The 14533-nt window shown below is 47.3% G+C and overlaps 1 protein-coding gene across 4 annotated transcripts in view; it reads left to right on the top strand.

The window, feature by feature from the left end:
- Nucleotides 1-14533, top strand: part of TNC (tenascin C) — a 93953-nt gene that overhangs the window by 70438 nt on the left and 8982 nt on the right. For all 4 annotated transcript variants that reach the window (XM_029202827.1, XM_029202826.1, XM_029202824.1 and 1 more), the window contains 6 exons: nucleotides 4023-4145; nucleotides 5284-5427; nucleotides 7235-7354; nucleotides 9172-9315; nucleotides 10080-10210; nucleotides 13505-13637. In XM_029202827.1, coding sequence (XP_029058660.1) covers nucleotides 4023-4145; nucleotides 5284-5427; nucleotides 7235-7354; nucleotides 9172-9315; nucleotides 10080-10210; nucleotides 13505-13637 — 795 coding nt within the window. The remainder of the gene's footprint in view (nucleotides 1-4022; nucleotides 4146-5283; nucleotides 5428-7234; nucleotides 7355-9171; nucleotides 9316-10079; nucleotides 10211-13504; nucleotides 13638-14533) is intronic.

The raw sequence follows: 14533 nt of genomic DNA, 5'->3' as shown, positions 1-14533 counted from the left end.
GCTTCGTAAAGTTTCCCTTTTGTGTTTTCATTCTTTCTCCTTGTAAACCCTTCTCTCTGTTCCTCTTTTCCCCTGTAAAAGCTGCCGCAGGTTCTCCTCTCACTCCCTGAACATAAGCTGGCAGCCCTGAGTGCCCCAGCGCCAGGGAGTGTGGGTAGAAGCAGTGTAGCTGAAAGGTTAAGCCCGCAGCCTCTGGGCAGATCCCCTGGAGTCGGATCCCTGCTCTACCTCTTCCCACAGCTATGTGAGCGTGAGCAAGTCTCCTTCCCCTCCCAGCCTCAGTCCCCTCATCTGGCCAATAGAATTTAACTCCAAGGTCAGCCATGAGGTTCATGTCACATCATAAATGTCAAGTATTTAGTTTCCTTGTCCACTGTAACAATATTAGCTAATATTATGTTTGGGTGATTTAACATACATTTTATTTTATTTTTTTATTTTTTATTTTTATTTTTTTGCTGTATGCGGGCCTCTCACTGCTGTGGCCTCTCCCGTTGTGGAGCACAGGCTCCGGACGCGCAGGCTCAGCGGCCATGGCCCACGTGCCCAGCTGCTCCGCGGCATGTGGGATCTTCCCGGACCGGGGCATGAACCCATGTCCCCTGCATCGGCAGGTGGATTCTCAACCACTGCGCCACCAGGGAAGCCCATACATTTTATTTGCTAATGGCCCAGTTGGTTCAAAATTCAAAAGTTAAAAAAAAGGATATATAGTGAGGTCTCTATTCTACTGTGTCCCTGACACCAGTTGTTCTATCTAGAAGCAGTTGTTCTATCTAGAAGCAGTCAGTATTACCACTTCCTTCTGAATCACTGCAGAAATATGCTATACAAACAGATAAGATTAGACATAAGTCTACGTTCCCTTTTTTTTTCACCTTTTTCTTTTGGTGTGGCGGTTAACATACCCACTCTTCCACACATTGGGTGTGTGTGTGTGTGTGTGAGTGTGTGTGTGGGTGTGTGTTCCTTGCTTATTAATAGATCTCAGAGATAATCCCATATGCCTTATTTATTTAACCATCTCCCTACTGACAGACCCTTAGATTATGGGTTGTTTCTTTCCTCTGTCAATCTCTGCATTTGCAGTGGCTCCTCTTCCCCTCCGTGGTTTGAGCCACTTCTTCACAGTAGCCTGGGCTCCGCTTTGGGAAGCCCAGAGTTGCCAGGAGCTTCTTTTGCCTCTGGGGAGTTAAATGCCAACATGCCTCTGTATAGCATCGGGACGGTCCCCAGAATAGACAGAAAGTGGTTCAAAATCCAAAACCAGAGTAAGATGGCTCACCTCGGGGGTAGTGAGGACCCTGAAACGCTTCTTTAACCTGCACCATCACCACCCCCAAACACCCCCAAAGCCAAGGGGGCAGCCCCTCTCCCAACTCCCAGAATGTGCCCCCTCCCACTCTACCTCACTTCTCCCAGCCAGGCAGCCTCCCAGCTCCCCCGCTCAGTTGCAGTTCAGATGGACTTAAAACCACACACCACACAGCTGCAATGGCATCGTGTCTGGGGACCTGGGTCAGCGGGTGTGCAGAGACACGTGCTCAGAAATCCTCCCTTCTAAGTGAAACAGGCTCCTTATGCCTAGTGCCTTTGCCTCTGACTCTCATAAAGTGTAAACTATCGATTACAGAGCATGCACTTCATGCCACACACAGCAGGGCAACTGACACACTTTACCTCGCTGACTCACGTGACACAGACAGTCTAAGCGTCACATTCAGCCCCATTTCACAGAGGCCTAAGGGGCTAAGGTGTTTTTAGCTAGGAAAGCCAGAATGGAATTCAAACCCAGGTCAGTGTAACTCCAAAATCCTTGCTCTTAAATCACACTGGCTACAATAATCAACCCCTGAGCTTATCACGATTCACATATTAAGTATTGGATAAAAATATGTTGAAGGGAGAATTTTTTAAATGATTATTAATGGTCACATTATTAAAGACATTTGCTCCAGATTTGGGGAGGCAACATTTTATGCAGAGAACAGACAGAAGTACTCTTCATCCTCCTTGAGAATTTCTAGCAATTCCAAATGTTTTCCTAATGGAATTTTTATTGAAAACCAAGAGTCTTCTTGGAAAGAGAGACAGAGGCATTGCCTTTCCTGGGTCTCCCTAACTTTTCAATAGATATGATTTAGTTGTTCCCTGAGGCTCAGCCTTCAGGTTCCTATTGACCATCTCTTCCGCTGTGGTGCTGGAGACCTGCAGGCCCTATTTATGGCAGAAGGACACACGCTAAAATAACAAATTGTCTTCCACACCTAGGAAGGTCTGTTGCCTAAAAATGCCATTGACCCTGGAATTCTACAACTACTGTGCCATTCTTCAGATGACACATGGCTACCTATCTTCCTACTGCCGCTTTCATCAAGCACATCCCTCAGGAGTGCATGACAGATGAGGTTACTAATTCTTATGGTTTTTCAGCCAGGGCAGATAATATTGCCATTTTGCACATGAGAAAATTGGCATCGAGAGAGGAAAGCTGTGGCCACAAGATACATTTTCTAAAATGTGCCAGGACCTGCCCCAGTGAGGTTCACAGTCGGACTGAAGGTCAGAGTGGACTAGCCTGGCAGAAGGAAAGCCCCAGTGCCTGAGTTTACACACCCCACGGGTTTTTTTTTTCTCATTCTGCCTCATCTAGATCTTTCCTGGGGGCTACCGCAAAACTCAGGTGGCCCATGGAAAAAAGAATCGCGTGGGAAAGAAAGAAAAAAGAGAGGGCCAGCATGTTTACTGAACTCTTACCGCGTGCCAGATTCTGTGCTAGGGTTTTACATCCATTATCTCTGCTAGGTCCTCAAAACATTCCTGAAGGTGGGCACCACTTTTCCCACTGGAAAGATGGAGACGGAGCAACTGAGGCTCTCGGAAGTGAAGGGGACTGCCCCAGGTTGCCCAGCCTCTCCGTGGTATTTGGACAATCAAGATCTTCCAGGCTCCAGAGCCCCTGTGGCTTCCAAAGCTTTCTAAGGAGAGGGCAAAACCCCAGGCAGCCACAGAATCTGAGGGTGGCTAGCAGGTCACAGGAGAACGCCGTAGGAGGAGAGAAAAAGACAGAAATAGAGAGAAAAAAAAGCTCCCCAAAGTGGGCTGTGGGTTTCAGAACTTAAAGATCAATGTGGGATGCAGAGGGGAAAAGATGAGGAAATGAGTTCCCTGGAGACCTGAAAATTGTTTCCTGAATTCTATGGTTAAGCGTGGTCAGCTGAAGAGGGCAAAAAGCTAAGCCAAAAAATACACAGGGAAAAACCAAAGGAACCTGGGTTTGTGGGGGGAGGCATTTACGTAGCAGGAACTGTCCCTCAGGCATGGCTTTCCCCCAGGTAGACCCAATATCCAAGGTGTGTTTGCTTTGGTGAAAGGTCTGAGGTTGCTCCTCTGGCTCTGGACCTCCATCCAGTTCTGGGAATGGGTTTGTCGAGGTCAGTTTCCATGTGAACATTATTTCCAAGATCCCAGGGCTGTGCTCAGCTCTGCTCCTGGGACTTAGAAAGGTCATATCACAAGAATGTTCATTGGAGAACTTGGCCTCAGTTTAGTCCTCTGTAAAATGGCTACAACCACACCTCAGTGGTTTCTAAATGAGGGTTAATCCTTAAAAATTGCAAAGAACTGTACAATTGTCAAGTCTTGGTATCATTTAATAAAAGGAACTACAAAGCAAAGATATGAAAAATTGCTAAACATCAAAACTTAAAGGAGAGTGTATTCCAAGCTGTGAAACCACCCATTCACCCTCACTTCCTTAGACATCAGCTATGGTGCTAACTAACGTTCTTGAATGAAACCAAATGGCAGCTCTACAGCTCTGGGCCCTGTACCTGAATGAAAGAACAATTGTTTCCATCAAGTCGTAACCTAATCACAGATCACCACATTCTCCATCCTAAAGGCTTGGCTGGGACATAAACTAGGGACTGAGTTTTCATGGATGAGGAATTCGGGAAGGATTGCTGATGAGCAAGATACTTAACCGTTTCTGGGTTTCTCCTGTGCTCTTTCCTCAACAGCCATGGGCTCCCCGAAGGAAATCGTTTTCTCAGACATCACTGAAAACTCAGCCACTGTCAGCTGGAAGGCACCCACCACCCAGGTGGAGAGCTTCCGGGTTACCTCTGTACCCACTGCAGGAGGTAGGGCACTTGGGGAGGGGAGAGGGAGGACGATCTGGAGGGTTTGGGTGGAACAGTGAAGAGACCCTGATAATCCCATCCTCCCAAACATCATGGCCAAAGAAAACTGCTTCTTTATAGTTGAGACCATCTGGATAGACTTCATTTGTAGAGTGCTATGAGACCCTTGGAAGAAACTATTTTGTGAAGGGTCATGTTATGAAGATCGTTGCCAGGCTCATAGCCTTAAAGTTCTATGAGCTGTAGATCCCCAATAATGTTTTCACACAATGACAGAAGACTCTAAATCCATTGGCCTTTTTCTCTTTGAACGCACTTATCTGCAAAGCTGGTCTTAACCTGGATATAGGTGAGGTGTTACCTCTTGGTCCCAAAATCTGTCTGTCTCAGCGTAGGATGGGAAGCTGTGACTTAGCAGAGTTGGGAGTTCTAGTTCAGAGCACACCGGCTATAAAAGAGACCAAGGGGGTGGGGGGAGCATAGTCAAATATGTCTAAAGACATTCTGGGAGGTAGTGCGCTCCCTGTTAGTGGAAGTGTATACAAAGATGATAGTTGATAACCTCTTCAGAGAAATGCACTAGCATCTCTGTGGGGAGTTTGGCCAGCTGATATACAAGCTCCTCACCAGCCCCCAAGTTCTAAGAAATATAAACTTTGGACTTTTTCATAAATGTAAGAGTACAAGCTTGACCATGACCATTTTCTTCAATAATAGAATCTCTGCTAGTAAGGGATGAGTCTATATATTCTTTAGCTAATACAATGGATTAAATATATCAGATATACATTGCATAGCAAGCTTCCCATATTCTTTGTGGGAAAAATAGGTAAATAAAATTTGTGCAACATGGCCAGCTCTCTACTGAATGAAAACTTGCCATTTTTAGCACATTGTGACCTCACGGTTTTTCCTCCCCGGCTCAGTTTTTGGCATCTTCATGGATGGAAAAAACATTATACAAAAAGTAAAACCTCTTCTCTTATGCCAGAGGGTAGGAGCAACTGAGAAGTCAAGAAAATGGTGTTGGATAAAGATATAGTTTCACTGCCAAATTGGATACACCCATTCTTGAGACAACCGTGAATAAATTTCAGTGAGGTTCACCTTTCCCCACCTTGCTTTTACTGTGTTCTAGGTACACCCTCAGTGGTAACTGTGGATGGGACCAAGACTCAGACCAGGCTGCTGAGACTCTTACCTGGAGTGGAGTACCTCGTCAGCGTCATCGCCCTGAAGGGCTTTGAAGAAAGCACGCCTGTCTCGGGGATGCTCACCACAGGTATTTTTCTCACCTTCAGCATTATTTCTCATGATTCAGAAGCTAGAAAAAAAGGGTTTTTTAAGGAAATTCTCAGGGAAAGTGGGCTGGATTTGGCGCACCAGCGGTCTCATTTCTGGTCCATCTGCAGCCTCTTCTGAGCTGCAGCCTCAACCTCCCTGGGCCACCGTTTCCCAGGGTACTGTGAGGAAAAAGAGCACAAGCTGGGGAGTCATGCTGACCTGGTGGAAATCCCACGTCCTGCCGCTTCTAGGTACATGAGCTGTCAGTTAATTTCTCGAGGGTCTAGTTCCCTACTCTGTAAAATGGGTGCAGTTCTGCTTCCTTTGCAGGAAGCTGTAAGAATCACGTGGAACTGTATATGTAAAGCGTCTGCAAATATAAAACATGACTGTCCACATTAATCCACTTCCTTCCCTTCCCCGATAGTGCCAGGACCAGTGTGAGGATCCCTCCAAGCAGGTGCTTCACGCAGACACTCTAAAGTCACTACTCTGGATCCGGCAGCTACTGCATTTCAGGCCCTGTTACGTGCCAACCCCATAGCTGTTATCCTTCCCATTTTACAGACGAAACAAGTGAGACCTGGGGAAATTAAATGCCTTGGGCAAGTCCATATAACTAGTAAATGCTGAAAGCAAATTTGAACTTAGGTCAGTCTGACTACAAACTCTGTATTCTTCTAAAATAAAGGATGATTTTCCCGTTATAACCTGATTTGTACAACACACTGTAAGGAGGGAAAAATAATGAACTGCATTGAAGGAGAATGAAGTGGAAAATTTCTCTTCAGGCAGCCATGTTCCTAAACAATTTATCCTTTGATATATGAGCAATTATCCAGCCTAATCCGTTAAGGGATCTAAAGAATGGGCCTCACAGGAAAGTTTAAAAATATCCTAATAGTCTTAAAAGGGTTGCTAACATGCAATTAAAGCCTCCTGTCTGAACCCAGAGTTCTGCACACTCTGCCACACAGACCCTCGTTTCCCCCCGGAAATCTTTCATTCACGGGTTCTCCATGGCAGCTGGTTGCAAAGTCTGGATCTGTTTCCTCCGGAGGCCCCGTCGTCCTCATCCGTTAAAGGAGATTCTGTATGTGAAAGATGAGACAGGAAGGACCTCAGAGTGGACGGGGTGGGCCCCAAATCACTCTACCACCTCCTGACTCTCAGGCCAGTCACTTCATCTCTTGGGGCCCAGACACCTCATCTGTAAAATGAGCTGATGATGGCCGCCGCACCCCCCATCCTCCCAGGGCTGTCGTCCTGGAGAATTGAGTCATAAATGTGAACAAAAGCAGGAACTAGTCATATTTAGGTTGGTTTCTGAGAAAGGGATGTTGGGTTGTAGCAGTGGTGAGTTAAAAGGGCCAAGGCTCTAGGACTATCCATCTTTCCTCAGCACAAGTCATTTGGAGATCATACTGAAAACTCCAAATAGCTTTAATAGTCATGTTAATAACAACTGCAATTATTGAGTGCTGCCCCTAACACAGTTCACACACATCCTCTAGTTCAGCGGTCCCCAACCTTTTTGGCACCAGGGACGGGTTTCGTGGAAGACAGTTTTTCCATGGATGGCGGTGGGGATGGTTCAGGCGGTGATGCGAGCGATGGGGAGCGATGGGCAGCGGCAGACGAAGCTTCGCTCGCTCGCCCACCACTCGTCTCCTGCTGGGCAGCTCGGTTCCTAACAGGCCGCGGACCCGTACTGGAGTCCAGGGGCAGTGTAGACAGCAGAGCAGCTGTGGTCTGATGTCCTACCCCAGGACTGCCCATCCCTCCAACACCATCTTTCCTTGCAGCTCTGGATGGCCCATCTGGCCTGGTGACAGCCAACATCACTGACTCAGAAGCCTTGGCCATGTGGCAGCCGGCCATCGCCCCTGTGGACAATTATGTCATCTCCTACACAGGGGAGAGAGGTAAGGTCGTGTCCAAGACCCTCCCCACCCTGAGGAGTGTCTGTCCTGCTGTAAACTCTTCCCGTTCTCCCTTCTTTGTGCCACACTTGGTGCGTGGTAGCAAAAATGCATGGGTAGACTGGAGAGTCCAGCAATGTCCCTGTGGCTCTTGACTTGCCCCCTCAGAACAGACTCATGGGCTGGGACTGGGGCTGGGTGGGTGGGTGTGGAGGCACCAGTTCAGGCGGTGGCAAGAGAGGTCCTACCCATATCCCCTGCTTGTTGTCAAGTGAACGAGCATCAGAACCATGGTTGTATCACGGGAGGCCAGCAGGCCATTTAAGGAAAAGCAGAGGGTGCGTCTCCAGCCTCTTCCTCCTCTCCTGCTAGTTTCTCTGCCGTCAGAGTGAGTCACCCTCTCCAGGCAGCAGCTCTCACCTCTTACAAAGAAGGAGTCCAGAATCTGAAATCTTAAACAGACTATTTCAGGTAGCTCTGGGGAGCCCAGGCTTCTTGGATGCCACAGACAAGGCCCATTAGAGCAGACCTGATTGAGAAATCAGAAATTATTTTTCCTTGTCTTTGCAACCATCTGTGCTAATTTACTCAGTTGGAGATTAAACACTTGTTTGGGGCACCAGCAAACCAAGGCTACCAGAAGGTAAAATTAAATACAAATAAGAGAGAAGAGAAGGAAAGATTCCTTTTCAATGAACAAATCCATACTTTTGTCATGAGCTAGACTAGAAAAAATATGTTGTTATTTTAATCTCAAAGTATATGTGAGTTTCATATTTTATGGTTCAGTATTGTTCTACTTTCAGTAACAATATGAGAGGGCACCATAAGCTGTGCTGGGGCCTCTGAAAATCTTAATTCAGCCCGGGCAACCAGTTACGAGAGCTCCTTGCAAGGACAGAGCAAAGATGGGGTGGGGCTAGAGGGATGCTTGGGTTTATTCTTTCTACTTTTCTATTTTTAAATATTCCCTGTGAGCAAACTCTTCCAAGTCAGGGGAGATGATGCTGTCTCACCTAAAATAAATCAGAGTATATAGTTCGTGGGAATCATGGAAATTGTGGATGCAAGTGTAGAAATTTCTTAGAGTCCAGAAGTGTGTGTGAGGCTGGGGGTGTGGGCTCATGACTGATGACCAGAGTGACCAGCTCATTCCACTCTGCCCTGGACCTTCCCAGTTTTAGCCTTAAAAGTCCCATGCCCTGGGAAACTTCTTAGTCCTTGGCAAGTCAGGATAGCTGGTCACCTGTGATTAAGAAGTAAGCACATATACCCTGGGCACCATGGTTTGGGGTCCACTGTTGGTCCTCACCCAGTGGGACTGAGAGCCAGTAATCAGGCTCTGGTGTGTCTACGCCACCTGATTTTTGTGATCCTCCAGCCTAATGATTTGACATTTGGCAAATAAAAGGACATGAGAGTAAGTGAAAAAAAAGGGGAGGGCAGGCAATGGGACAAATTAAATTTGAGTAGCCCAAGTCTTAGAGATGTCACCTGCAGCTCTCCTGTAACTGGGTCCTGTGCCTCCGCTGCAACGCTGTCCCAGTGGCACCATGTGCAAAAGTCTCCTGACCCCCAGGGCCCCTTCCTTCTGACTTGGTGCCTGGAAAACTCCAGTACCATACGATAAATCCTTTGTATATGAAGTGGTTGCTCAAGAGAGAGAGACAGGAGTGTGAGCCATCTCAGAAATCAAACCTGCTTTTCTGTAGGGTCACTGAAAGTTTCTATGTTAGAAGGTGTGTGTGCTCTTGGCCAAGTCCGCTGATGGCCCAGACAGCGGACTGGTAACTGCCACGGTGTGTATATTTCCTGTTTAGAGCCAGAAATTACCCGCAAGGTGTCCGGGAACACGGTGGAGTATGCACTGACCAACCTCGAGCCTGCCACGGAATACACGCTGAGGATCTTTGCAGAGAAAGGGCCCCAGAAGAGCTCAACTATCACCACCAAGTTCATGACAGGTACAAAGACATCGAGATCTGGACGATGCCCACCCACAGCCTCTATCTTTAACAGCATCCCTCTCCAACTCTTATTTCCCCAGTCAGTTCCCTGCAATGTGATGACATCAGCATCGGCTAAAGTCACCGGTGCCACTCAGTCAAGACCTTAAGAAACACACCATTTCCTTTTGCACTGAAATGACCTTGCTCTCCCCATGGACTAGGAAATGATTGTCAGAGGAGGGCTTTATAAGTGGAAAACCAGTCCCCGCTGACCCTAAACCCCGTATTTAATGATCCATGGTCTAGGCAGGGAAATATTTTGAAGAGAAATATTTTAAAGGCAAGTTTTCCTAGATGTCCACTGGGGTTTTACACACTGAGATCTTTTTACAAACTGCAGCAAGCAGAGAAACAGAGGCCATGTCCTCTGAGTAGGGGCAAGCACCGATACCAGCATTCATCTGTCCTCTTCTTCAGAAACAAGGGGGCTTCTGATTACGTTCATGGCTGTGTCTTTCTTCCCAAATCCAACTAAAGCCAGTCAATATCCCGTTGGGCTCAGGAAAACGTGGCCCTTGGGATGAGATGAACCACAGAGAATGGACGCCTTTGGAGGTCACCTGGCTCAACCTCTTCATTTACAGATGGGGAAGGTTTTGCCCAAGGTCATATAAGTCAATGGTAGGGAAAGGACTTGAACCCAGGCCTCCTGATACCCAGCTGGGGACTTTGTCCTACACCTGCTGACTTATCTGATCTTAAATTCTTATCTTCTCCAGACCTCGATTCTCCAAGAGACTTCACTGCTACTGAGGTTCAGTCGGAAACTGCCATTCTCACCTGGAGACCTCCCCGGGCATCTGTCACTGGTTACCTGTTGGTGTATGAATCTGTGGACGGTACAACCAAGGTATCTGGAAGCATATAAAAAACTCCCCACTGCTGGTCGAAACATTTACGGGATCCTCAAAGGAGGGAGGAATTATCTGCATGCTGTTTCTCCTCTCCCAGTGCAACCGGGGAGCTGGAAAAAAATTAGTAGGAACTGGACACCACGCCAGACCTTCTGAATCGTAAGCTCCAGCCTCCCTGTGTCTCATTTTAACCAGGCTTCAGTTTTGACAGCCAGCCAGGGTCAAGAACCACTGCTCACAAGACTTGAGGACGTTTTAGGAGCTGGACTCTTTGTCCTTAAATGTTTTATTGAGCAAAGGCCAAAAGCTTCTTCTGCATCTTTGCCATGTATCTCACAGATGGCATCATTCCATTATATAAGGAAATATATGTCACCATGTTCTTAGGACATCAACTGTTTACAGCAATTTTTATTTATATTCCCTACCCATGATTTTTTTTCTTCTACTTTTTAATTTGAAATAACTTTAGACCATCACACAAGCAAAAGAAATTTTCTAACCTTTACCTTCTAAAGTTGTTTTTGACTTTTTAATTTTGGTCACCATCCTGTACGCTTCCAAGATCTTTTACTTCTTTTCTGCACATTGATCTTTTGCTAGCATATCGTTTGCATTTCCTGTTATCTTCTTCTCTTTATCTCTAAGAATATATGTTCTTGGCATTTTCTTCCACAGCCCACATAGTGTTTCCTCCAAGGTCTCTTTTCTGGTTTGCTGCCGTTTGGTTTGGTTTGGTTTGGTTTGGTTTGGTTTGGGTCTCCATCTTTCATGTTGGAGACTTCCACCTAATGCCTGTTGGTCTTTTTGTACTGGAGCCAAGAATGAAATAGCCAATTGGGAGGTCTAATTGCACAGACAGGTCTTGCCAACTATGGGGCTCGCTGTAGAGTGATTGGGCAAATACCCAGCAGTTTTCTTGGGGGACTCCCAAGCATCAGGACTGTAAACTATTTCTCTCGAGCTCATCAGTCTCCTTGGAGGATCCTCTACCTCCTTCGAAGCAGGCTGCCAGGAGCCTTGCTGGAGAAGGAGCCTGGGCTCCCACTGTGTACACACCTTCACTTCTCCTGTTTCCAGCGCAGCACCCGAGCCTCCCTTGCAGTTGGGCCTGATGGATTTGAATCCAGAGTCTCCCCTCTGGCTCAGCCTCTCCAGGGAGGAAACCTCAGCCTTTCATCTGGGCTGGGAAGGACAGTCACCCAGACTGTTGGGGGATGGAGAGAGCTGGGGATCTGTTGATTATACAAAGTTTTAAACAAACCTTTGTTCAGCCATGCCCCACACTGGCCTTCAAAGCATCTCTGCTTTCGCATACATTTCATTCCTGAACTTGCCGGGCTCTGCAGCATTGTGGCTGCACCCACTAGTTAGTTAGCTCCTGGCTTTCTCCATTCTGTCACTTCAGCTGTCACTCCACCACTCCACACTTTCCACTGATCAAGATTCTGGTGACATCAAGTACCTGTCTCCTCTGCCATTTCCCTCATCCTTGTGAATTTATACTTTATATCTCCTTTACTTTCATTTTAGTGGGTATCAGAAGCAAGTAGAGATAAACTGTCTTGTTCAATATGCCACGTTTAACCAGGAGTGGACACACATCTCTAGTTACCATTACGGTCCTTCTTGGAGTCGCTGTAACAGTGAACTAACTCACCGGGTGAACAGAGGCAAGTCCCTCGCCTTCTCTGGGTGTCAGTGCTCACATCTGTAAAATGAGTGCACTGAGCTCCCCAGTCTCTAAGGGCCCTTCCTGGTTAGGCATCCTAGGATTCACTGTTTACCTGAAGTCATGAGTCTCATTTCGATCTACCCTGATTGCCTAGAAAATAACTTTGAACAGCAGCTTAGAAAGCTGATAGGTAATTTTATCCCCAAGTAATTCAAGGAACCCAGCTTTGTACCTGATTCTTCCCCAAGGACTAGACCTGGGGGCCACACAAAGGTCACTGGGTCACTGGTATCAAATAGGCACTCACCCGGGTTTACTTCCCTGCATGACCAGTCCCCAGCTTAATCTGTTTCGCTCAAGAAAGTCAACCTGGTAGAGGAGGAAAGAGTCCTGGACAGCATGTTAGGAGACAGGATGCAAGACCACCCTCTGCCACCAACAAATTATGGAGTGAGTGCAAGTCTTTTAGCTTCTTTGAAACTACTCACACCTCCAACACCCACCCCCTCAAACCCTGCCGCACTGGAAAAATCAGGATAACTTCACCTTCCCAGTTGTGAGGATGCCAAACAACCTTCCAGGGGCCTCCACACTGGCTCATTACTGCCTAAAGCCCGTGGGCTGTGCTTGAAGGTGGTACAAAGCACTGTTGTGTTTGGTTTACTAGGACTGCAGGTTGAATTCCAATCCCTGACACCAAGGTCATCTGCTAAAAAGGTGATTTTACAGGCACTGGAAGGTAAAAAGAGGATTTGAAAAGAAAGAGGACCTCCTGCAGAACTGAAACCGAACCCCCTCGTCTGGACAGCAGCACAGTGACCAGTCACAAACAGCAGGTGTAGTTAGCATAGGTCTACAGCAGCTGTACACATCTGCCTCTCCTGGACATCTCTGTTCTAGAAAAGAGACATGCTGGGTCAGCTTGCGCTGTCATCATGCCGCGCCTCCTGAGCAGTCGTAATCATCTCCTGACTCAAGAGATCCCCTGAGTGACTATGCATCAGAATCATCCAGGGAGCTTCTTAGATATAGACCAGGTCAGGCTCCACTGCTGGCTCTTATGATCCAGTCATTCTAGGATGAAGCCCAGGCATTGTTTTATTTTAAAGCTTCCCAGAGATCTATGAAAAAGGGCCATATTAGGGACCACTGACTTAACTGGTCTCAAAGTCTAAACCTTCGCCCTTTGTGTGATTCATCTTCCTACCGGATTAAGCTGAGATCATGGCATTCCCTTTTTCAAAAAACTTTCAGGAACCTCCATTCCTTATCATGATAAACTTCAAATTCCATAGCTTGGCACGTAAGGCCCTTTGTAATCTGGTCTTTGCCCACCTCCTCCACGGCTTCCCTAACTGAAGTGTGGCTGAGGTAGGTCGCTGCCTCCTCATATTACTTGAATTTGCTCTGCCCCTTCTGGCCCCAGGAGCTTCACTCATGCTGCACTCTCCCCACGTCTGAAGCCCTGAAGTGAGCATGGAGGCTGGCACAGAGTGGGACTCAGTGGATTCTTGTTGAATGAAGAAATTAATGGATGGGTGAATAAATGAGTGCATCATCTGTACTCTGAGGATTTATGTGGCCAAAAGCTATTATATTTTTCTTCTGCCCTTAGGAGGTTGTTGTGGATCCAGACACCACCTCTTATAGCCTGGCAGAGCTGAGCCCATCCACCCACTACATGGCCAAGATCCAGGCACTCAATGGGCCCCTGAGAAGCAAGATCATCAGGACCACCTTCACCACAAGTAAGGGGCTCCGGAGGAGACTGAACCAACCCTCCACTTCTCCTCTAACTGCTACTTTAAATGTTTCCATCAAATTTCTGAAAAGAATCCATTCCCCGCTATTACCGGAGAGGCTAGAGCAATGTGGATGCAGGAGGTTACAGGCCTCGTGGTGAAAGGGAAGGGGGGCCAGCAGTGAGAACAGCTGGATTCGTTCCCCATCTCCACCACTTGCTCTGCGTGACTGAGGAAAGTTACTGCCATTCTAGGAGCCTCAGTTTCTTCATCTGTATAATGGGGTTAATAACTATCCCTTCTTCATAAGGACCTTGTGAGAACCTTTGTATTGTATTTGAACTCCCAGCCCAGTGGGTAGCCATTGTCAAGGCTCATTATAAGCTCAATGTTCTCCGTCAGGCATTTACAAAGCCTGTTCATATTCAAAATCACCAACAGTCCTCCCACGAAGCTGGTACGTTGGGCCAGGGTAATCATGCCCAGTTTTCTGGTGGGAAAACAGAGGCTCCCAGAGACTAAATGACCTGCTCAGGGTTACACCATGAGTTGGAGTCAGATCTGGGTTCAGGTGTCCCAGGACCAGGGAACCACCTCCACACCTGGCCACTAGGTCTCCTCTGCAGGTGGCAAAAGGGCAAGCTGCTCCATTGGTGAAGAGGAAGCATGCTTCTCTGAGGAAGGGAGGAGGGGGTCTTTGCAGAGCCCTGAACCTGGGTAAATGGAGTGTATCCCCGCGCTGTCTCCCGCCCTTCGCACTTCACTCTAGTCACTCTACACACACCTGCTGAGGGAGGGGAAGGGGCAAAAGCACCTCTTTGCCAGATCTCATGGCACGTGTTAGGAGCACAAAAAATACGAGTGTGCCCTAAAGATGCTCCCAGACTAGGGCTGTGAAACAG

The sequence above is a fragment of the Monodon monoceros genome, unplaced genomic scaffold (genome assembly GCF_005190385.1).
Source record: "Monodon monoceros isolate NGI ecotype Baffin Bay Population unplaced genomic scaffold, NGI_Narwhal_1 Super_Scaffold_5, whole genome shotgun sequence".
In the NCBI taxonomy this organism is placed as follows: Eukaryota; Metazoa; Chordata; class Mammalia; order Artiodactyla; family Monodontidae; genus Monodon; species Monodon monoceros.
The sequence above is the reverse complement of the archived record's forward strand: the minus strand, read 5'-3'. Positions and strand labels throughout refer to the sequence as shown.